Source organism: Neltuma alba, unplaced genomic scaffold (genome assembly GCF_004799145.2).
Source record: "Neltuma alba isolate B1F8T4 unplaced genomic scaffold, ASM479914v2 tig00004362_pilon, whole genome shotgun sequence".
In the NCBI taxonomy this organism is placed as follows: Eukaryota; Viridiplantae; Streptophyta; class Magnoliopsida; order Fabales; family Fabaceae; genus Neltuma; species Neltuma alba.
In genome coordinates, this window is record NW_021633674.1 from 85,576 (window position 1) to 109,951 (window position 24,376).

General features: G+C 33.3%; 2 protein-coding genes and 3 non-coding genes across 5 annotated transcripts; 2 read left to right on the forward strand and 3 right to left on the reverse strand.

Annotated features, from left to right (window-relative positions):
* The first annotated feature begins 1,068 nt into the window (after positions 1–1,068).
* LOC114744413 (uncharacterized) lies at positions 1,069–6,378 on the forward strand. Its single transcript, XM_028932585.1, has 3 exons — positions 1,069–1,361; positions 1,424–1,679; positions 6,283–6,378. The coding sequence occupies exons 1-3, from the start codon at positions 1,069–1,071 to the stop codon at positions 6,376–6,378; spliced, it is 645 nt and encodes a 214-aa protein (XP_028788418.1).
* Positions 6,379–8,027: 1,649 nt separating this feature from the next.
* On the reverse strand, positions 8,028–8,178 carry LOC114744416 (U4 spliceosomal RNA). The gene has a single exon (XR_003740096.1). It is a non-coding gene; the product is annotated as a U4 spliceosomal RNA (small nuclear RNA).
* An 8,655-nt stretch (positions 8,179–16,833) lies between these two features.
* Positions 16,834–17,251, forward strand: LOC114744414 (uncharacterized). The gene is made up of 2 exons (XM_028932586.1): positions 16,834–16,845; positions 17,075–17,251. The coding sequence occupies exons 1-2, from the start codon at positions 16,834–16,836 to the stop codon at positions 17,204–17,206; spliced, it is 144 nt and encodes a 47-aa protein (XP_028788419.1). The 3' UTR covers positions 17,207–17,251.
* Positions 17,109–17,259, reverse strand: LOC114744417 (U4 spliceosomal RNA). Its single transcript, XR_003740097.1, has one exon. It is a non-coding gene; the product is annotated as a U4 spliceosomal RNA (small nuclear RNA).
* Positions 17,260–19,468: 2,209 nt separating this feature from the next.
* Positions 19,469–19,619, reverse strand: LOC114744418 (U4 spliceosomal RNA). The gene has a single exon (XR_003740098.1). It is a non-coding gene; the product is annotated as a U4 spliceosomal RNA (small nuclear RNA).
* Positions 19,620–24,376: the final 4,757 nt, after the last annotated feature.

Consider the following 24,376-nt stretch of genomic DNA (forward strand, 5'->3'; position numbering starts at 1 on the left):
CTCAATTGTTTTTGGCCAAATTATGTTGAAAATTCGACACGACCATATTAAATTAAGAGAAAAATATCAATCAATATATATATATATAGTGCGACCATGATTGGTAAAGCAAAGAAAGAAGGGGATATCAATGGGGACGTGTTCTGTTTGCCGATGTGTGATGTTATTGATTGTGTTCATTGCCTCCATTCTTGTTATCATCCAGTAAAACTGAATTAAATTAGTATTTACTGTTACATTATTACGCAAGTAATAATTTCTTTTTTATCATTAAAAAATGTGTGTCCTGCAATTAATTACATGTTCAGTTTGGTTTGGCGACGGATGGCATCTCAAGGCTTCTCCATTTTCAATTAATAAAGTTTCCAACTCTTAAAGAGAAGACAACAAATTATATGAATTAATTTGACGATCGAAATAGTCTTAGCTTGAAGCTACAAACAAATTGATGAGGACCCTCTCTCACAAGTAGCGATACGCGCTTGAAGGAACCAAGAAAAATAATTAACAAATCAAGGCACTTTTCCTAAGTTTATTAATCAAATGCTTGATTTATTTAAGGTCGTCAAAATGAACTCTGTCAACATATAAAAGACCTTTGCTTAAGAGATTTATCTGCTGAAGAAACAAAATACTGTTGTGCTGATTGGGTTATTGATGGTACATGGGATTTTCGAAGTTGCTCCATGTGGTTCAGGCCAAAGTTTTGGCTAGACTTACTAGTGTTATGCCCCCTTTTGATTCTTCTGGGGAGGATGTTTTAATGTGGAAAGCTTCAAAGGCTGGCATGTTCAGTATAAACTTATTTGGAGAGGTGCAGAAGGGATTCGGGTTTTCATTTGGAGAATCTTTCATGGTAGACTTCCTACCAATCTTTGGAGAAGCAGTTGGTCTCAATCTTCTCCCTTGTGTTCATATTGCCTCAACGAAGTGGAAAGCATTTTACATGTTCTTAGAGCCTGTGACTATGCAAAATCTGTGTGGAACTCTCTTGTAAATCATAAGTATGTGAACAGATTTTTTTGGGCATCTTTGAGAGAGTGGATTGCCCTTAATCTTCAGGAAAACATGGGTCTTGATGGGAATGATGATTGGAATTTGGTCTGGGGATTTGCAATAGGGAAGCTTTGGCTTTGGAGGAATGAAGCAACTTTGGACGCTAATTTTGCAAAGCCTCCGGATGCTACTGCTGTGATCAACCATAGCTGGCAGAATTTTACGGCTGTGACTGAACCTGTGAAACATGCTGTGAAGGAGTCTACGGTTTGCTCTATTTCTTGGTCTCCTCCACCTGAAGGATGGTTCAAATTAAATGTTGACGGTGCTGTTTCAAAATCCTCCAAGAAAGCTGGTTGTGGAGGGTTATTACATATCATTTTGGCAATTGGATTATTGGTTTCTCTTTTCTAATTGGTTCATGCAGTGTCCTTGAGGCAGAAGCTTCGGCTATTTGTAAGGGCTTGAAGTTGGCTCTGGATTTTCGATTCAAAAAGGTTATACTTGAATCTGATGCAAAGGCTTTGATTGATTATCTAGCTGAGAATAATCCCAGCTACTGCTGTAGTCTTTTGTTAATGCAGATTCATAATTTGCTGAAGTACAACTGGGAGATCAAGCTGTGTTTTATTGGAAGGCAGGCTAATGAAGTTGCTGATGCGCTAGCCATACAAGGGATCTCCGTTTCCTCCTATTTTGATACTTGTCCAAGTGACATGCGAAATTTAGTGGAGAATGATTGTTTGGGGTTTAATCCCACTTAGCTTTCTCAAACATATCAATTTCTGCTAGATGTTAATACTTGTTAGTAGTACTTTTAATTTTGACTCAAGCCCAAGTCTTAGGCCTAGTTATCCTGCCAATTTTAAAGCCCCGTCCAGTGTAACATGCGATAAAGCTGAAGAAAACAAAAAACTAAGGCCTTGAAATTGTTCAAGTTTACAACTCATGACGTCATACTTCTCAATGTCTTTGCTTTTCCATTCTTGCCAGCTGAGAGTATTAAACATATGTTATTTAGAGCTTGTTGGGTTTCTTATTTTGAAAACAATTCTTTGTTTTTAAAAACAGAAAAAAAAATAACTTATTAATTACCCTACTCTTTTCCTTTCTCATGATTTTACTTACTCCACAAAATAAATATATCACCCTCAAATATTCCCCATGTTTCCCCGTTACGTTGCCCTGCCAAAGATACTTCATTTCTGTTCCCTATCCTTGTTTGGGCTTTCCTTAACACAATAATAGCAAGCGTACCTGTCTTAGCATTTAATAATTTACAATTTAAGGGGGCCGGGCCCATTAATAATTTGGGCAGCAATTATAAAATAAAATATAGCAGGGGTACCTATTAAATGGTCCTTAGGCCCATTGTATACGGGCCACGGATTAGTTGGCCCAAATTCCTTGACCCGTATACAATGGGCCCATGCCCCGCATTTGATAGTCCAATTCTTGCTTTCTGTTGGGATGCCATATATGAGTGGATTGGTCTTACTTAAAAAACAAAAAAAGGATAGTGTTTCATATTAGAAAGATTTGGCTGGCTTTTTGAGACTGGAGACATATCCTGACCCTGGTAAGTTTTTAGGACCCAATCCACTTAAAATTTTTATTATAAAAAGAAAAAGAAAGATTTGGCTGGCCCAAAAAAAATATTAGAAAGATTTGGGTTTCATAAGATATATAATTAGAAGTTTATAAACTCAACGCCTTAAATTTTAAATTATAAGCACTTTTATTAATTTATATTTAAATATTGATGATGAGCCCTCATTTGCCTTGTCAAAATAACACCTTTGTTCATCAACGCCTTAAATTTTAAATTATAAGGACTTTTATTAATTCATATTTAAATATCGATGATGAACTTCTCATGTGCCTTGTCAAAATAACACCTTTGATAGTCAAAGCTCAAATGTGCCAAGTATCGTTACTTAGTATTACCTCTAGTCGTAATTACAATATCTCATTTATAGATTATAAATAAAATTTTATAATTAGAACCAGAAGTAGTATCTTTCTTAATCCTTGAAATGGAGGAGACTTAAAACCTTTGTGGATCGTCAAATGTCATTGCTATCAGAATTAAGTGTTTGGCTTCTCTCCACTGCCTCTCCCATTTGCTGCCCTCTGATACCCTGAAACTTCGCCATTTTTAAAGTCAAACTCCTCTGCTTCCCCTTGACTTCCACCTAAAGTGGGTTCCTCACAGAGAGAGGTGGGAAAATGGTTGAGGGTGTTGTCAGAAAGTTGTTGGTAGAAAATGAGGGACTTTTTAAATTTAATTTCTTTTTCTTATTGTATTATATTTTTTCTGCCAAATCATTTCCACTAATTTGTATTTAGTATTCTTTCATAAATATTTTTATTTCTCCACCAAAAATTAATTATAATGAAATTTACAGTGCATATGTTATAAAATATAAAAGAAATAAGAATAACAAAATATTTAGTATAATTATGTATTTAAAAGATGATAAAGTTAATATTCAGAATTTATTAAATAATTATAAAATTTTAAGCATAGAACAATGAGAGGCAGTTGGTAGAGAAAATAAAATAAAACGAAAGAAGAAATAGAATTAAAGGAAAAATGATTTTGGAAATATGAAGTTTGTTTATATTTATAAATAAAAATTTCAACACTTTTTTTTAAGTAACTATTTTTCCTTATTTTTAGATTTCTAAAACCATCCGTTTTTTTATGATTATTATTTCACAATTTTTTGTAAAAATATTATAAAATTAATATTCAGAATTTATAAATGATTATAAAATATTAAGCATAAAAAAAATTGGGGGCATTTTGTAGAGAAAATAAAATCAAATGAAAGAGGAAATTGAATTTAAAAAATTGGCTTTGTAAATATGAAATAATTTCAACCTCTTTATATGAAATAAATATTTATCCTTATTTTTATATTTCTAAGTAAAAATTTGTAAAACCATTCTTTTTTTTAATGCTTATATTTCATAATTATTTTTAAATTCTGAATACATTTTGTAATTATTTATTCTTTTTTCATATTATATTACATAGGTACTGCAAATTTTATTATGATTATTTTTAGTGAAGAAATAAAAAATATTTATGAAGTAATAATAAACAAAAATGAGTGGAAAGTGATTTGGTAGGAAAAAAAAATAAAATTAGATAGGAAAAAGAAATTGAATTTAAAAAATCTCTCACTTACTAGTAAGAACTTTTTAACAGCACCCTCAACCATTTTCTCATATTTGTTTTTGAGGAATCTACTTGAGGCGGAAGTCAAGAGGAAGCAAAGGAGTTTGACTATGAAAACGGTGTAGTTTTAAGGTATTCGAGGGCACCGGATGGGAAAGGCAGTGGAGAAAAGCAAAATGCCAGAATTAAAGAGTTAAGAAGTGTTTGCCTAATTATAAAAGTGTTTTTGAAGAGCATTTTTTTGTAAATTGAAACAAACTCGTCCACATATTTACTTATAAAAATATTTTTAAAATTATGATTTTATATTTACGCAAACATCTCTTTAGATCTAAGCATCCTTTGACCTCGACAAATCAATCTATTTTATTGACTTTTCAGTTGCGTCTGGGTTTGGTGCATTGTACAAAGTTTAAGAAACAAGTCATACTATAATATGAAAATTAGATAACTAATTTGCAGGTAATATATATAATTAAGTTAATTATTAATCATCTGTATTGAAATTAGGAGAAATTCTTGGATGCTCCTAAAGCACCACGTCATGTGTTGTCTAGCAAATCAAAACTTAGCATCTCAAACAATTTTAATCCTATGTATCATGTTTTAATTCACATTTTGATTATTTAAAAAAATTAAAATAATAAAATATTCCTAGGGTTTTGTGCACTCAACCGCTGCCTCCACTAGCTTCTCTCTTCCTTCATTCATCAAGAACCACCGTCGTTGGCATTGACAAGAATTTCATCTCTGACTTTCTTCGAAAAACCACAGGGTTAACACTTAACAGTGTGAAGGGACGTTCAGTTCCTTGCATATTTTTCAGCCAAGTTGATTGCTATATTGCATGTCATTTTATGTGTGAGTTTAATCACTCTTGCATTTGCCTGTCTTCTCCTTATCTGTAGAACAATGCTTTTCCTTTCATGTCACTTCTCCTTCAATTTTTTTTTTTAAAAGCATAACAAATTTGTTTTAAGATTTTCCTAACAAATTTGTTTATAGACCCTCCCTTTCACTCTGTTCTTCATGGAACCCTCCTTCCTCCAAATCAACTTTTTTCAGGCTCAGTTTTTGCACAGAACATCAACGCCTTTTCTTTAAGGTGGACTTTAATTGCAAGCCGTCATCATGCTTTTTGTCTTCAAGATCATCGTTTCCATCGTCGTCCGCGATATCGTCGGATTTTTGGAAATTGCAGATCTGGAGACTGGAAGTTGCAGATTTCAAAATCTGTATAAATATCCTGGTTCTTAAATTTCTTCTTGTAGCTCTTTCATTCTTACTTTAATCTTTCTCTAACTTTTCCGCATGCTAGAGTCGAAGAAGGTGCGAGGTGATGGGTGGAATTTCCATGCAGATGGGAGAGGGGGGTGCAGTGGACAAACCCTGGGAATTTCTTATTTATTTTTCAAATAATTAACATTAAAATGAGCATTAAAAGCTGACACATAAGATTAAAATAGTTTGAGGTGTCATGTTCTGATTTGCTGGACCCCAAATGACGTAGTACTCTAGGTCTAGGTGCACAGAAGAATTTCTTATTGATCAGGAGCCTCTTTAATTTTTGTAATCAATAGAAATAGTCTGGACAAACAATTATAAATTTACAAATCAAAATACATATTAATACATATTAAGATTTTATAGGAGGATCAAAATGAATCTTTTATTTAGATGCTATATTCAGTGAGGTAGTGTTATATATAGATCTCTGGGACTTAATTAAAGGTTAGGCCTAGCTACATGCCCGCTTGTCTGCTAGCATTGTTTGATCTGACTTTATTTTTATGATAAACTCGGCACACATTTTTATGAATATGAGCAAGCGCGTTGTGGCAGACAAGTTACATATGGATGGTTGAAAATATGCACAAGTTCACCACTGAATATTTAAATCCAGGTCTGTGCATATCTATATATATATTTATATATCTGCTTTGAGAACTCTATAAATTTGCACACATTGAGAAGCAAATAGCCATATATATATAATTATTTAGCTACTAAGAATAGAGATCTATACATGGGTGTGCCTTCTCTGTACCGCTTTGTGATGGCTGGTTGTTTTGATAATTGCTTCCATTTTATTGTTGCAGTGCCCCGACGCTGGTGCAGGGAAGACGACGATGAGGACGCTGGCTGGTTCATTGCCAACACCACCACCTCCACCGAATGGCTCCGTTCATATATAGGCTTCCACCTTCCGATCCTCTCCACCTTGACTCTTGCTGGCCATTTTTCGGGCCGTATCAGCCACCTTTTACGTCTGTTCTGGAAACCTTGTTATAATAATGACATAAGTTTGAATCTCTCTTTCTTTTATTTTGATGTTATTATGAGTGCAATCCTAATTTTTCATCTCCTGATCATTCTTATTATTATTAAGAGACTCATATTGTCGGAAATTGATGGCTCTCATATGTGAAACAATACACAGCAATTTCTTGCGACAGATTTTTATAACTGCTACATTATTAATGATATTTAATCATCAATAATGATGTTATTATGATGTTATATTGATTTGTTTTGTCAAGGTAACAAACGTAACGTTTGCATTTTATACCCATAATTATCATGTATTGACATGCTGCTGTCTAGTCAAACAGCAAAATAAGGTAATAATCAAACCAAAATAGTCATGAGTTATGAGTTGGATTCTTTTTCTTTTTTTTTCCCCTTCCCCAATTAGAGACTAAGGACTTAAAATTATAAGTGGGGTTAAACCCACAAACTCTTCTACTTACAAGGAACTTCGATGGCATGAGGTCACAATTTCGTTGATATTATGAGCTGGCTTGGCCTTGACAAACTGATATCATAGTGTTTAGTGTTCAAGCCCAGCTGTGCACTTAGTCAATTTTGGGGACTAACCTACCCGCCAACATTTTCCTGCTAAATTTGGTTGACTTGGGGGTTGACAAAGGGATAATTGAGTCTTGCGTCTTTTGTCCATGACAATGACCTTGTCTCTCTCAATTGTTTTTGGCCAAATTATGTTGAAAATTCAACACAACCATACTAAATTAAGAAGAAGCATCAATGAAATTATATACATAAACTGGAGGTGCGACCATGATTTGATAAAGCAGAGAAACTAAGAAGGGGAGATCAATGGGTATGTCTCGTGTTTACCGATGTGTGATAGTATTATCGATTGTTTTCGCTGCCTCCATTCTTGTTATCGTTCAGTCCACTGGAGCCACTTCAGGTTTGTGTTCTGTTTTCCACACCATTCAATGCTTTCAATCTGCAAATTTGGCGCCTAAGTTTGTGTGTGTGGTGATTTTTTTTTTAGCAGATATGAAGATGAGGAAACTGGGTCCTTTGCCAAAGTCACCTCCTGCACCCCACGCCTCTGCAAGTCCGCGTCCGGGTCATGACCGCTAGTCATTTATCATCATACGTACGTACATACATACATACATATAAACTGAATTAAATTTACTCTTACATTATCACGCAAGTAATCTCTTTGTACTATTGAGAAATGTGTCCCAAATTAACGGGGCAAGATCTTGTTAATTTAGGAAGGAAAGGTATGGATTGAATAAAATTTCACATATGCATGCAATTAAGTGTTAAGTTTGGCGATGGCGCCATAAGTCTTGTCCATGTTCAATTAACAAAGTTTCCAACTCTTAAAAAGAAATCACGCTCACCTTAATTCTAAACCTGATGGTCAGGCGGCAAGTTAATCCACTGGTGCGAAGCAGGTCCAAGGTGGTAACGACGAGAGTTTATTATTAACTGGGCCGGGGTTTTGGAGCACGAAGCCCAACATGACATGGACACCTGAGAGTTTAGACGCGCCAAAAATAGCTTGAACTAAGGATTGCAAGGCTTTACCCCAAAGGGAGCCCTTCCAGAAATTCTCAAGGGCCTGGGCCAAACCCAGGCCCAAGAGGGGGTTTGGAAATAGTTTTCAACCAGCAATAGACGCGCCTCGGTTAGAACCTCACTAGCTGCGTCATTGCCCCAAGCGCAAAGATGAGCTTCCACGTGCTTCTTGTCTCTCTTTGATACCCATCCTCGTAGCCCTCGCCCTTTCAATAGCCGATGTGGGACGTAAAACGAGAACTTGGCTGTGCTCCAGTACAGGTACGGTTATGACGGCCACGCCTTCACGTATACCTGTTTTTGCCTAATAAAGCATCTAATCTACCCCTTAAACAGTCCACAAGATTCTGATTTAGGGCGTTAAGTAATGGCATTTGACATTCTATTTGTGAGAGAGAAGGGTCTCAAAATCTGTCCCAAAAAGTTGGAAGATCATCAACATTGCTCTCGCACACCTTCATTAGTAATATATTCCTAGGTATTGAGTGTTGGCCAATAAAACCTTCAGAAGTTGTATTCCTCTCCTTTATTATTGTGTTTCATGTTTAGAATTCTACAAATTTTCCAGTATGTACATGTTGTGTGGAATCATACTACAGTCTCTGAGTTATACAATAAGTGACATCAAATCAACTCAGAAAAAAGTTAAACATTTATTCACCTGTATCTCCAAAACCAACTCCCTCAAACATATATACTCCCATGTCTTCTGTATAAGTAATTACTAGGATTTGAATTTTAAGTCATAAAGGCAATGCTCCCTCTCTGGACTCATTATTTTGTTATTCATGTTGTAGTCCCATTTATATTGGATTTGAGCCTAATTCACAAAGCGTGAATTAGATATAATCCAATACTACCTCCAGCCCTTAATATAAAATCTTGTTTGACTTTTATTTTGGTCCTAAATATGACACTTCTATCCACTTTGTCTCTCATATTTATATATATATTTTTCAAAGTAGTCCTTATAACAATAGTAGTTCTAACCAATACACTTAATTAACAAGGATATTTTAGGTAAAACAACACCTATTTATGACAAATAACTAATTTAACTTACTTCCTTAATCTCTTTAAATTAGTCAACTAGCTCTTGTAATTAGGACTAGAGGTAGTAGTGTCTTTTACTAGTTTCTCATTATTCTTCCACTTGTTCCCTCTACTCTTTTCATGCTGTCCTATTTCGTACAGAACCTAAAAGTGGCTCTATTTTATTATAGTTCCTTTCTATACATCTGGAATACGCCTAACAAAAAAATGAATATTTTTAGGGAATGCTCACGCAGAGAAGAAATGGACCTCATCTCTCTCTTGGATGAACCATATAGCCAAGAGAAACCATGAACCACAATAGAAGAGCTTGCCCCACCCATAAGTAAATATTTTCTTAGTAGCGTCATATCTCACCAATAACTTAGGTCTTATTCGATACAAAACATTGAAAATAGAGAATAAAGATTGCAATTGGGATTAAAAAAATTTATTAAAAGAGTGTTTAGTATGAAAGATTGCTTATTACATAGAATTGGACAAATCCATATAAATGATATTAAGGAATGCTATGGGGAGATGTGATATTCTCCAATCCCATCTTTATGGGTTTGATGAATCCCATGTAACAACTAATTATTTATATTAAATACTCTTTTAATGGTCTTTTTCAATCTCAATTTCAATCCTTATCTCTTATTCTCAATGCTTCGAACCAAACAGGACCTTAACTCTGAGTTTCTTAATTTACCTCAAATATAGGGTTCCTATCAGAACTCACCCTTAACTTCCTAGATTTTAAAGACTTATGTAAGATGAATTTCAATTGCTTGATTTTATTGAACACATATAATAAGATTAATACGGATGAAAGAAGAAAACGAAGTCAACTAAACGAACAGAACAGATGGAATTAAAACAGAACATATACAAAACGAGGTGGATGGACTGGACTTGAGAGTTGAGATGAAGGTCTAGCTAGGGTTCTCTACTTACCGTCATACACGCAGTTAGGGTAATATTAGCACATCATAATTCATAACGCGGTTTTGTGTCTGACTCAGTGAGGTAAAGGGTGGCCTCTATAGGACGTTTTCAAATCTAGAGGATCAAAACTAAAGCCTGTCATTTTGGTCAAGTTGATCAAATGTTACGTACGCTACATATATAGACTTGAAGTTAATTTCTTTAATGTTTCTGCAAATCTTAATATTTCATTTTACAAGACAGACCCAAAAAATGGAAAGTCTTCAATAAAATCGGGTAAAGGTTCCACATATAGTTTTTTCTTTTACCTGAATAAGCTCCATATATAGTTGTCATGCCCTTTCGGCGTTCGTTTTATTTTACGATAATAATCGCATAAAAACTATAAAATTAATAAATGCAATTTTTTTTGGGTGATTTATATGAAATGTATAATTAAGATAGCTTTGATATGTTCAAAGCTTTAATCCATCATTTAAAACAAATTACCGAAATCAAAAAGGGTAAGCAGAAAAAGGTGTTCAGCTGGTAAAATAAAAATCTTAGATTAATTTTACCATATATTGATATATATATATATATAATTTCCTTGTGCATATATATCTATATCTTAGGTCTTCAAATCTTAGATTAGAATTTCCTAGGGCATAGAGGTTGATCTAGTGAAATCAATGTCAACAACAAGTTTTCTTCTTATAATCTAATTCATTTCTTTGTATTTTGGTTTCCCCCAGTGCGCCACCTGCAAATGAATAGAAATTCCTTAGCTTGTTTGAATTTTTTATTCTTTGACCAACATTATTGTTTGAAAGCATGAACAATTGGGTTTGAACTAAGACTATAATTTGGAATTATTTCCCCCCGTTTTCTTCCCTTCTCTTCTTCCTCTTAATTATTCTCTTCTTATCGAATTCAAAATTATTATTTTATAAAACTATTAATTATTAAAAAAAAAAATCTGAACTCTATATGAATCCAAAGCCACTGGCGAGGCATATAAACTAGATAATAAAGCATTATTTATTGCAGATTGGATGGGTGTAGCCTCCCCGAACCGTTTTTTGATACTGCTTGTATTCATTGCCTCCCTTCTTATTGTCATGCAGTCCATTCATGTCATAGCAGGTTTGTGCTAATTTATTCAATGTTATTATACGTAAAACGATATACTCCCTCCACTCCTATTTAGTTTGAGAGTTTATTTCGATCATGTTATGACCTCAATTCACTTTTTCTTCAACTTTATAACTTTTTTTTTTTTGGAACTATTCCTATTGAACACGAACAATAAGGGGATCTCCAAAATGGTTCGATACAAGCGATGAGGAAATATGGTATTACAAAAAAAAAAAATTTACACACATCATTTTATAAATAATCAACTTAACCAAATTATTTTCTTAATTTTTACTAACTATTCCTTCGGTTTTTTATTATAAATTTTAAAGACCTAATTCACATATAACGAATTCTTAATTAAAATTAGTTAAAAGTAATAAATAAGTTAAAAATATATTTTTGTTTTCAAATATGTCCTTGTAATAAATAAAAAAAATGATGAAAGAGATATATTAGAAAATGTGATAGGACGGAATATGGCAAAAGAGATAGAATAAATAATTAAGGATGAAATAGAAAAAATACTTTAAATTAAATGTTAAGATAAAATCAAATTGAAGCTTATAAAATGGATCATACCTTTTCCTAAATTTGAAACTTATAAATAAGACTAGTTAACTCTCCTATATTAAGAACATAAGGGAGTAGTCCTTAATCCGTTTGGTATGAAGGAAATGGAGAGGAGGAGATGAAAGAAAAAAATTTTAACGAACTTGATTTAAAAAATTAATAAAATGGGGTTAAAAGCTTTTAATTAATTTTTCGTATTTTTTTATCTTAGATATTCTCTTTATTAAAATTTTATAGTCCAACTTCTCTAACTTTTTAAATCAAACTCATTAAAATTTTTCCTCCCTTTTCTTGTTTCCAATTTTCTCATACCAAATACAGGGTAACTAAATATTGTCGGTTTTTATCCCAAAGGGAGCCCATCCAGAAATTTTCAAGGGTAGTTTGTGTTCAGATCGAATCTGTCTTTCTGTTGAATAACTTTGTTTTCTTTCTTTTAACTTTTACACAGAAAAAGCCACACCGAAAGTAAACTCATTAAATATTGTGTACGAGAGTCACTACAAAAAAACATACTTTTAGCGACTGAATTTTTTATTTAGCAACAAAATTAGTGACGGATTAGTGACGGAAACGGATTAGCAACAGAATTAGCGACAGAATTTGTTCTGTCACTAATACCTTTGTCGCTCATTGATTAGCAATGGAATTAAAATTCCGTCGCTAATTACTGACGGAATTTTTTCGTCGCTAATCTGTCGCTAATTCTTGATAGAAATTTCCGTCGCAAATTAGCGACGGACAAATTCCGTCGCTAACTTGATTTTTTAAAAAATAAAATAAAATGCCACGTGGCACCTCTACCAATTGCCACGTGTGCCTGCCACCTCGCCTCCGCCTGTCACGTGTCACCACCACATAATTCCCTCCTCAAAGTAACTTCTCTATGGCTTGAACCTAGGACCTCCTCCGTGCACACGTGTGGCTTTACCAGTTGAGCTGCAATGAATCTGTTGACTTATTATGTAAAATTAAATATATATATATATATATAATATTATTTTACACAAACAATTATATATACATATATTATTAAAAACTAAAAATATACTATATGATAATTTTAATCATAACTATTTTAATGAAAAAATAATTTTTAAATATTTGTTTTACTATTTTTATAATGTTTTATTTTTAAAAAAATATTTTTAATATAATTTTAATTTCTAACGACACTAATTTTGAATTTTAAATCATAAATAATTTTTTATAAATATTTTTTAAATTTATTTTTAATTAACATTGATAAGATATACAATTTAATTATATATATTATATTACATTATATTATATTATGTATATGTGTTTTATATATTTAAAGAAAATCATTTACAATTAGTCAAAAAATCTTGTTATTCAAAAAATAACTACTATAATAAAATCTAATAAATTATTCTATATAAAAAATTAAATAATTTAAATAGATTATGATAAACAGTATTTTCCTACTTGTATATATATCTTATGTAATTTATTTTCTTAAAATTTGAGACGGAATTTGCGACAGAAACAAATTCTGTTACTAATTTCTAACAGAATTGCAACAGAATTTCCGTCGTTAATTTTTTTGACGGATTAGCAACGGAATTTTCTGACGAAAAAAGATTCCATCGCTAATTCCATCGCTAAATATTTATTGACGGATTTTCTGATGAATTAGCGACAGAAATTAGCGACGGAATTTGTTTCCGTAGCAAATTCCGTCTCAAATTTTAAGAAAATAAATTACATAGGATATGAGGTATTATAATACCTCATATCCTTAACGTAAAAGTTAGACAACTAATTTACAGATAATATATATAGTTAGATTAATTATTAACCATGTGTGTTGAAATTACCTATTGATCAGGACCCTCCTTAATTTGTGTAATCAATGGAGATAGTCTGGACAAACAATTATAAATTTAGAAAGCAAAGTAGATGTTAAGATTTTATACTTGGAAGGATCAAAATGAGTCTTTTATTTAGATGCTATATTCAGCGAGGTAGCGTTATATGTAAATCTCTGGGACTTAATTAAAGGTTAGGCCTAGCTACATGCCCACTTGTCTGCCAACATTGTTTGACCTGACTTCATTTTTATGATAAACACAGCACGCAGTGTTGGCAAGGAAGGAAAATAATGCAACAAGCGATCAATATAATATAATAAAGCGTGTTGCAGCAGACAAATTAAAAGAACTTTTTCTGCCAAGTTACCTATGGATGGTTGAAATTATGCACAAGTTCACCACTGAATATTTAAATCCAAGTCTGTGAAAATATGTATATATTTATGCTTTGAGAAGTCTATAAATTTACACACACCAAGAAGCAAATAGCTATGTATATTTAGTTAGCTACTAAGAATAGAGATCTATACATGGGTGTGCCTTCTCTGTACCGTTTTGTGATGGCTGTTTTGATCATTGCCTCCATTTTATTGTTGCAGTGCCCCAACGCTAGTGCAGGGATGACGACCATGAGTAAAGCTGGCTGGTTCATTGCCAAGACGACCACCTGCACCCAATGGCTCTATTCATAGGCTTCCATCTTTCAGATCCCCTCCGCCTTCACTCTAGCTACCCATTTTTGGGGCCGCATCAGCCACTTTTTACGTCAGTTCTGGAAGCCTTTGTTGTAGCAGTGACACATGTTTGCATGTCTGTTTCTTTTATTTTGATGTTACTTATTATGAGTCCAATTCTAAGTTTTCATCTTCTGATCATTCTCATTATTGTTAAGAGCCTCATATGGTAGGAAATTGATGGCTCTCATATGTGAAACAATACGCAATTCATGTAACATTTTTTTTTAAATAATTGCTACATTATTAATTATATACTAAAGGTGCGTCAATTAATCATTAATTTCTTCCCTGATGCTCACTAAATTAAAAGTGGATGCATTGAAGATGGATTTTCGTCAAATGTGAAAATTATGATACCATATCTGGTCTTTAATATAAAATTTCATTTGATTTTTATTTTGGTCATATATATAAAATTTTGATCTACTTTGTCTCTGATATTTATTTATTTTTTTAAGATAGTCCTTGTAATAATAGTAGTTCTAATTAATACATTTGAAGACTAGAGGTGGTATTATATTGATTTGTTTTGTCAAGGTAATTAACTAACGTAACGATTGCATTTTATACCCATAATTATCATGTATTGACATGCTGCTAGCTACTATAACTCCAAAATAAGGTAATAATCAAAAGCATTGTGAGTTTATGAGCTGAATTTCCCTTTTTTTTCCCGAATTAGAAGATTAACTCTAACGGCTTAAGTGGGATTGAATCCAGAAACTGTGGGATTAAACCCAGAAACTCTTCTACTAATAAGAAACTTCTATGGCATGAGGCCACAAAGTCATTGATGTTATGAGCTGGCTCGGCTTTAACAAAATGAAATCATATCGTTTAGTGTTCAACCCGAGGCTTGTACCTAGTCAAAATTTTGGGCACTCACCTACCCGCCAACATTTTCCTGCTAAATTTGGTTGACTTGGGCTTTTTTTTTTTCCCGATTACTTGCTGGTTGACTTGGGGTTTAACAGGGCAAGTTATGGTCGGTAATGAGAAAAAATGGAGAAGCTAATTATGAAAAGTAATTATTCAGGACCTGCAAATTAGTATTGTGTCCTGCTTGTGAATAAAGTTTAACTACTTCACATTTCATAAGAAATGCTGAAATGCTAGCTGGTATCCTTAACCTCGTACAAATATGTACGTATATTTAAGTTTGTCCTTCGTTTAAGTTAATGTCCAATCGTCCATAATAAAGTATTCAACTAGAATTAATATATACCACACCAACTGTCTAGTGCAATATATGTGTATATATATATGAAGGGCAAGATTGGAAATATAATGGTAGCATCATATTTTTGCCCTACATTTTAAATGAAGTGGGGCTTTTTAACTTTGGCATAATTTTAGATTGGATGGATTAGGTACCTAATATTTATAGTGATTAAATTCAGTGGGTTCTGACCAAAAGAAGTACGGTGGGTATTATAATAATTATATTATGTGAATCATCTGTCAATACTCACTCGTTAACAAGATCCACACATTAATATACTTATAAAACAATATTTATTATGAAATATTTACATATCAATATAATAATAATAATAATTACTATTATTATAAATGTTGATTTGATGAAATAATTGTGATGGAAATTGGAGAATCCTAGCCGTTTAATTTCTTGTGTTATAGGTCATCATGTCTCCTAATTGTCCGCTCCCAGTCTTCAAATTTGTCCAACGTGCAGTTACATAAGCTCCTTATAATGCATCATTCTAGCATGTATATTTTAGAAGCATGCTTTATTATATTCTCAGTATGTGTGAAAACGTGCTGGCTGCTTTGCCAAGTCCACTAGCATCGTCGTTTAAAAAACCAATTGGATTATTTGAAGAAGATCCATGCCTAGTTTGAAAGTAAACAAACAAGTGTAGTTTTATTAATGGAAAAGTGTTTGCATATTGTATGTTGACAAAGGGACAACTGGGTCTTGCGTGTTTTGCCCATGACAAGGACCTTGTCTCTCTCAATTGTGTTTGGCCAAATTATGTTGAAAATTCAGCACAGCTACACTAAATTAAGAAGAAACATCAACGAAATTTTATATACATAAACTGGATGTGCGACCATGATTTGAGAAAGCAGAGAAATTAAGAAGGGGAGATTAATGGGGATGTCTCCTGTTTACCAATGTGTGATACTATTATCGATAGTGTTCGTTGCCTCCATTCTTGTTATCGTTCAGTCCATTGAAGCTACTTCAGGTTTGTGTTCTGTTTTCCACACCACTCAATGCTCTCCATCTGCAAATTTGGCACCTAACTTTGTGTGTGTGGTGATTCCTCCCCCCCCCCCCCCGGGGCAGATATGAAGATGAGGAAACTGGGTAATTTGCCAAATTCACCTCCTGCACCCATCGGCTCTCATCATTTGTCTCCGGGTCGTCGCCATGGCCGCTAGACATTTATCATCACACATACACACATATAACTGAATTAAATTTACTCTTACATTGTCACGCAAGTAATCTCTTTGTATTATTGGGAAATGTGTCCCAAATTAACGGGGCCAAGATCTTGTTATTTTATGGAGGAGATGAATAAATTTTCAAATAGGCATGCAATTAAATGTTGAGTTTGGCGATGGCTCCATATTGAATTAACGAAGTTTCCAGCTCTTAAAAAAGAGAAGGCAAGAAGAAATCAGGCTCACCATAATTCTAAACGTGACAGCCAGGCGGCAAGCTAATCCACTGGCGCTAAGCAGGTCTTGGGTGGGAATTACAATAGTTTACTACTAACTGGGCCAGGGTTTTTGAACATGAAGCCCAACATTATATGGACCCCATCACGATTTAGAGGCATCAAAAACAGCTTGAACTGAGGAATGTAGGGCTTTACCCCAAAGGGAGCCCTTCCAGAAATTCTCAAAGGCCTGGGCCAAACCCAGGCCCAAGAGGGGGTTTGGAAATAGTTTTCAACCAGCAATAGACGCGCCTCGGTTAGAACCTCACTAGCTGCGTCATTGCCCCAAGCGCAAAGATAAATATGACTCTGCCACGAATCTCCATTTTATAGGCATTCTCGTCATTCTCGTTCAATTTATTAGACGATGTGGGACATAAAACGCGAACTTAGTGATTATGGTCTTAACTAACACAGCGTCTAATCCAATTTACATTTTAAAAATTACTACATAAAATTCAGATTTGAGGTGCTGATAGCATTTGAAGTTCTCTTAGGAGATGATCAAAATTACTCTTGTAACTTCATTCTTCTCCTGGTGGTATGCATTAGTAAAGAAAAGCAAATGGAGCCTTCAGAAGTTATGTGTTGTTTCGTTACCGTTTTCTGATGATTCTTCTCCTTATTGCTTCCACCTTTTTCTCAAAAGTTTCTCTCTCACCAATTGGGCAAAGTTACCTAAACTGGACATCACCGTTGTACTCATTTCTTTTCCATGACCCATGTCTTATTTGAGTCACAAAAGCCTTATTGTATGGACGGAGGGATATTGGGCCATTCAAATGTTAAGCCCCTCAGTTTTCAGTTGCGTCCCGTGCTCAACATCTCCTGTACCCCCACCTATTTGAATAATTGGTCTCAATTCGGGAGGAAGAACTGGTAATAGACATAAAACCATCCATTCTGGTTCTATATTTGTTCGAATAAAATGCTTAGCTAATTCCATGCGTCGAACCAAAAAATTCTTTCTTCTTCCAACTTTTCGATCTTCCCATTCATTGCCCGTGGATCCCTCTTCCCCTAATTCAAATCGAACCAATTGGATGTCCGACTCGGGCCTATATGACATGACCGATCAATAAAAATACTCTAACACTCCACCTTTGTCATATATTCCATACATCACACTAGATAGATATCATATTCATTCTACCAAAAAATAAAAAAAGAGAAAGTTACATCTTGTGTCCGTGACAATAACGACCTTGTCTCACATCAATTCTATGTTGAAAAATCTTCAGTTATTAGAGAATTTCATTTTCCTCCTCTATGTGTGAAATTATACATGCTGAAAAATCTGCTCAATTAAAAAAAATTAAAATTTCATATAAGACCCAAATAATTGTGTGCGCTCACCGTCACCAGCAGAATATATAATATTTATAAAATAAGAAACAAAATTTGGATCCATTTGCTTGTATTCACTCAATTTATCCAATCAAATATTAGCACATGAATTCTTTTAATAATAGAAAATTGACGTGGTGAATAAAATTTTAAAATTTTGGTAAAATTAAAATCACATGGTAAGATTTGATTGGAAAAGGAAATTAACTTTTTTTTTTTTGCTAGCAGAAAACAAACTTTAAGTACATAAATGAAGAAAAAACATACTAATTCCCATTATTAGTATAAAAATCAGTTGACTAATTTGAGAAAATTAAAAAAAATTAAAATTTTTTACATTTGGTTCCTAATATAAGACCTAATTGACTAATTTGGAAAGATTAACAAAAGTTAATAAATTATTTTAAAGTATTTATATTTATTTTTTTAAAATTAATTTGCCTAACTTATAAACTGATATATAATCTAATGATGCACATAGGTGTTCTAGTGAAGTCATGTAACATAAATTATAATGAAGTAATTTATTAGCTTTCTTAATTTTTTTAAAAATCAGTCAGTTGAGTCTTAAATTAAGAACCAGAGGTAATACTTAATTACAGCATACATTATATAATCTCTCTAAAATACTTATATGTATTAATCTTTCTAAAATATTTATGTGTATTACCTGAGCAAATTAGTTCAGAGAAAATCAGTAATTTATCTAAATTTCTTAATCTTACTTCCTTAATACCTGAACATGATTTCATTCATAAATGGACCCGATTAACTGAAGGGAGATAGACATCAGGACGTAATTCTATGGGGGCGAACAGCCTAATTGCCGAGGCCCAAAAGAAGACCTTGGCTAAAGAACATGGAATCTCAGGAATGGGAGACAACAAGAACATTAAATTTCATTCCATAACCAATAGAGGTTAGATTTAGCGAAAGAAACTTGTCTCCCACAACGTGATGAACTAAGATTCGAATCCCCGTTGGAAGAGGTGCTCACACTTAGTGTCCAATAATATCTCAAATATGATTGCTTCTAATAGAAGAATACCTCTACTTTAACCCCCAAAAAAAACACCCATTCCGGTAAAAACCCAAATGACAGGAGCCCCCATTTAACCACCTAGAAAAAACAGCACATGGAGCTTTAACTGAACATTGTAGGACTTTACCCCAGAGGGAGCCCTTCCAGAAATTCTCCAAGGCCTGGGTTTAACCCAGGCCCAAGAGGGGGTTTGGAAATAGTTTTCAACCAGCAATAGACGCGCCTCGGTTAGAACCTCACTAGCTGCGTCATTGCCCCAAGCGCAAAGATGGGCTTCCAGGTACTTCTCGGCTCTCTTTTATACCTATTCTCTAGCCCTCGCCCTGTCATTAGCTGATGTGGGACATAAAACGAGAACTTGGCTGTCCTCTGTAACGTGCTCCAGTACACGTACGGTTATGACGGCCACGTCTTCACATGTACGGATGTACCTCTTTTTATTTAATAAAGCATCTAATTTACCCCTTAAACAGTCCACCGGATTCTGATTTAAGGCGCTGGGTAATGGCATTTGACATTCTATTGGTGAGAGAGAAGGGTCTCAAAATCTGTCCGAAAAAATTGGAATATCATCAACGTTGCTCTCGTACACCTTCATTAATAATATATTCCTAGGCGTTGGGTGTTAGCCAATAGAACCTTCAGAAAGTTGTATTCCTCTCCTTTATTATTGTGTTTCATGTTTAAAGGATTTCAGTGCATACTTAGAATTCTACAAATTTTTCAGTATGTACATGTTGTGTAGAATCATACTACAGTCTGAGTTATACAATAAGTGACATCAAATCAACCGAGAGAAAAGTCAAACATTTATTCATCTGTATCTCCAAAGCCAACTCCCTCAAACATATATACTCCCATGTCTTCTGTATAAGTAATTACTAGGATTTGAATTTTAAGTCATAAAAGCAATACTCCCTCTTATAAGTGACATTACGGAATACTAAGGAGATATGTGATATTCTCCAATCTCATTTTTATGGGTTTGTTGAATCCTATGTAACAACTAATTATTAATATTAAATACTCTTTTAATGGTCTTTTTCAATCACAATCCCAATTCCAATCTTTACCTCTTATTCTTAATACTTCGAATCAAATAGGACTTTAGTTTCGAGTTTCTTAAGTTAAGGGCCTGTTTGGGTAACATCCCAAACCATAGTTTGGGGTTTGGGTAAAAAAGTTGCCAAACAAGGGGCAAGATTAACAAACCATGGTTTTGAGTCAAAACCATGGTTTCAGAAAAAATGAATCCATTCTGCTTCTAGCTCAAATTGGAGAGTATGAATGTTCTTGTTAGAATAGATCTCAACCATAATATGACTTTAACACTCCTCAATTATTTTTTATAAATATATTTAATCTTATATTTTATAAATATATACACACATATTAATTATTTATTAATTATATTATCTTATATGTTATTAATTATGTTGGTAAAAAATATATTATTAACAATTTTATTCCTTCAAATTAAAATATATTATAAAATTCATCTTTTATGTAATTATCATATTAATTTATGTATTTTTTAGTAATTAGCATATATAAAAAACACTTCTGATAATAATTATCCAAACACTCTCACTTTATCAAAATTACTTTTTCACAAAATCTATTCTCCCAAGAATCTATTCTCTAAAAGCTATTCTCCAAATTATAGTTTGATTTTATCCAAACACCTTTTTAATTTACCTCCAGTTTAGGGTTCCTAATAGAACTCACCCTTAACTTCCTAGATTTTAAAGACTTATGTAAGATGAATTTCAATTGCTTGATTTTATCGAACACATATAATAAGATCAATACAGATGAAAGACGAAAACGAAGTTAACTAAACGAACACGAACAGATGGAATTAAAATACAAATCGAGGTGGATGGACTGGACTTGAGAGTTGAGATGAAGGTCTAGCTAGGGTTCTCTACTTACCATCATACACACAATTAGGGTGGTACTACTCTAGTCTTAAATATAAGACCCTTATACATACTAGTATAATGATTTTATATTTATGATCGGAGGAGTATAAGCACATCCTAATTCATATAACGCGGTTGTGTATGACTTAGTGAGGTAAAGGGTGGCCTCTGTACGAAGTTTTCAAATCTAGAGGATCAAAACTAAAGTCAGTCTTTTTGGTCAAGTTGATCAAATGTTACGTGCGCTACATGTATAGACTTGACGTTAATTGCTTTAATGTTTCCGCAAATATTAATATTTCATTTTACAAGACAGACCCAAAAAATTTAAAGTCTTCAATAAAATCGGGCAAAAGTTCCACATATAGTTTTTACTTTAATCTGAATAAGCTCCATATATAGTTGGCATGCCCTTTCGGCGTTCCTTTTATTTTACGGTAATAATCGCATAAAAACTTAAAAATTAATACATGCAATTTTTTTTGGTGATTTATATGAAATGTATAATTAAGATAGTTTTGATATGTTCAAAGCTTTAATCCGTCATTTAAAACAAATTACCGAAATCAAAAACGGTGAGCAGAAAAAAGTGTTCAGCTGGTAAAATAAAAGGCTTAGATTAATTTTACCATATATTGATATATATCTATATATATATATATAATTTCCTTGTGCATATGTATCTTAGGTCTTCAAATCTTAGATTAGAATTTCCTAGGGCATAAAGGTTTGATCTAGTGAAATCAATGTCAACAACAAGTTTTCTTCTTATAATATTCTAATTCATTTATTTATATTTTGGTTTCCCTCAGGGCGCCACCTGCAAATGAATAGAAACTCCTTGGCTTGTTTGAATTTTTTTTCTTTTGACCAACATTGTTTGAAAGCATGAACAATTGGGTTTGAACTAAGACTATAATTTGGAATTATTTCCCCCCGTTTTCTTCGCCTCTCTTCTTCCTCTTAATTATTCTATTCTTGTCGAATTCAAAATTATTATTTTATAAAACTATTAATTATTAAAAAAATAAATCCGAACTCTATATAAATCCAAAGCCACTGGCTAGGCATATAAACTAGATAAAGCATTATTTATTGCAGGTTCGATGGGTGTAGCCTCTCTGAACCGTTTTTTGATACTGCTTGTATTCATGATTGCCTCCCTTCTTCTTGTCATGCAGTCCATTCATGTCACCGCAGGTTTGTGCTAATTTATTCAATGTTATTATACGTAAAACGATATACTCCCTCCACTCCTATTTAGTTTGAGAGTTTATTTCGGTCATAAATACATGATTTTAATTCACTTTTTCTTTAAATTTATAACTTTTTTTTGGAACTCAAATTGAAGCTTATAAAATAGGCCATACCTCTCCCTAAATTTAAAACTTATAAATGGGACTAGTTAGCTCTCCTATATTAAGAACATGAGGGAGTAGTCTTTAATCCGTTTGGTATGAAGGAAATGGAGAGGAGGAGATGAGAGGAAAAATTTTAACCAACTTGATTTAAAAATTTGATAAAATGGGGTTAAAAGCTTTTAATTGATTTTCTTATTCTTTTATCTTAGATATTCTCTTTATTAAAATTTTATAATCCAACTTCTCTAATTTTTTAAATCAAACTCATCGCATTTGTTTCTCCCTTTTCTTGTTTCCAATTTTCTTATACCAAGTACAGGGTAACTAAACATTGTAGGTTTTTAGCCAAAAGGGAGCCCTTCCAGAAATTCTCAAGGGCGGTTTGTGTTCAGATCGAATCTATCTTTGTGTTGAATAACTTTGTTTTCCTTCTTTTAACTTTTACACAGAAAAGGCGACACCGAAAGTAAACTCGTTAAATATTGTGTACGGGAGTTTTGGTGATCATTTCACAGAGATGGCCAAGAGGATTAGGAAATTGGGTGACTTGCCAAGTCCGCCACCCCCACCGGCGGGATCTCCTCCGATGGGTCCGATAGCTATGTGAACAAATAGTATGTACGCCAAGAAAACATGTGTAAAAGACAGCCACATTGCAATAAACTATTTTTCAACTTGTACGAACTAGGGTTCGGTATAGCTAATAAACTTCTACTTGTTAGTAATTTAATGTAATGCAGGAAATTAAATATCAATCAGATCCCACCCTTCTTTTTGGTGTGATGTGCGAGCTCACTCATATATTGTTTTTATCATTTTTCCTAGTGATTTTTTTTATTTGCCAACATTCTTTTGTAGGCGATTCATATAGTCATATCAAATGAGTTCTGATAACAAATAAGTTGAAGTTTGAACCATTCTCAATACTTGAAGAAATCATTCTAGTCATTAGCCCCCCTTTGGCTTCCAAGACTCGAGCCTTCTAACTTGCCCTCTGGTAAATTATAAGAGGTGCTCAGGTTGTTCATAAACGTTGATCTTAATATGCTACCTCTAGTGCTTAATATATATATTTTAATTTTCCCTCAATACAAATATGAACATGGCATTTTCTTTGATTTTATTATTGGAAAATCACTCTCTGTGTTTGGAATGTATCTAAAAAGGTTTGGATCCTTGCTGGGTTACAGAGAGATTAGGTTGTTTTTTGATTTCACGGAGGCTGCTATTTGTAAATATTAAAAGTTAAAGACAGAAATCATTCAGCTCTCATTTAAGACGTAGATTGGGCGATAACTTATATATGGGTATATGTTTTTATAACAAATTAACATACTGAATGACTTGCTCGTTATGCTTATATAGCACACACTAGAATAAAAATCACGTTGAAATCTATAACCAAATGCAGAAATATTATGCAACAAGATTTGTCCAATAATAGATTTTTAATTTGTAGGCCATGCTAATTGATTTATTGGGCTTTGCCTTTTTCTTGTAGTCCAAGAAAAAAAAACTTTATCGTATCATCATCACACCACACCAATAGGAGTTGGGTTTAGCAGAAGAAGCTAGTTACTCACAATGTGACGAACCCACCAGATTCAAATCTTCGTTAGGAAAGATGCTCACATTTAATATTCGATAGTCTCTCAAATAGATGCCCTCCAAATCCATTATGCCATCGTTGGAGCGTATAAATTAAAATTGGATTGGGCAATATCCATGCGTCTCATAAATA

What these genes read in the sequence shown, in the direction of transcription:
- LOC114744413 (XM_028932585.1), top strand. Translation starts at nt 1,069, where the DNA reads ATGGGTCTTGATGGGAATGATGATTGGAATTTGGTCTGGGGATTTGCA. An exon ending in AAGAAAGCTGGTTGTGGAGG is followed by an intron (nt 1,362 to 1,423) that starts GTTATTACATAT and finishes TGGTTCATGCAG; the next exon opens with TGTCCTTGAGGCAGAAGCTT. An exon ending in TAGCCATACAAGGGATCTCC is followed by an intron (nt 1,680 to 6,282) that starts GTTTCCTCCTAT and finishes TTATTGTTGCAG; the next exon opens with TGCCCCGACGCTGGTGCAGG.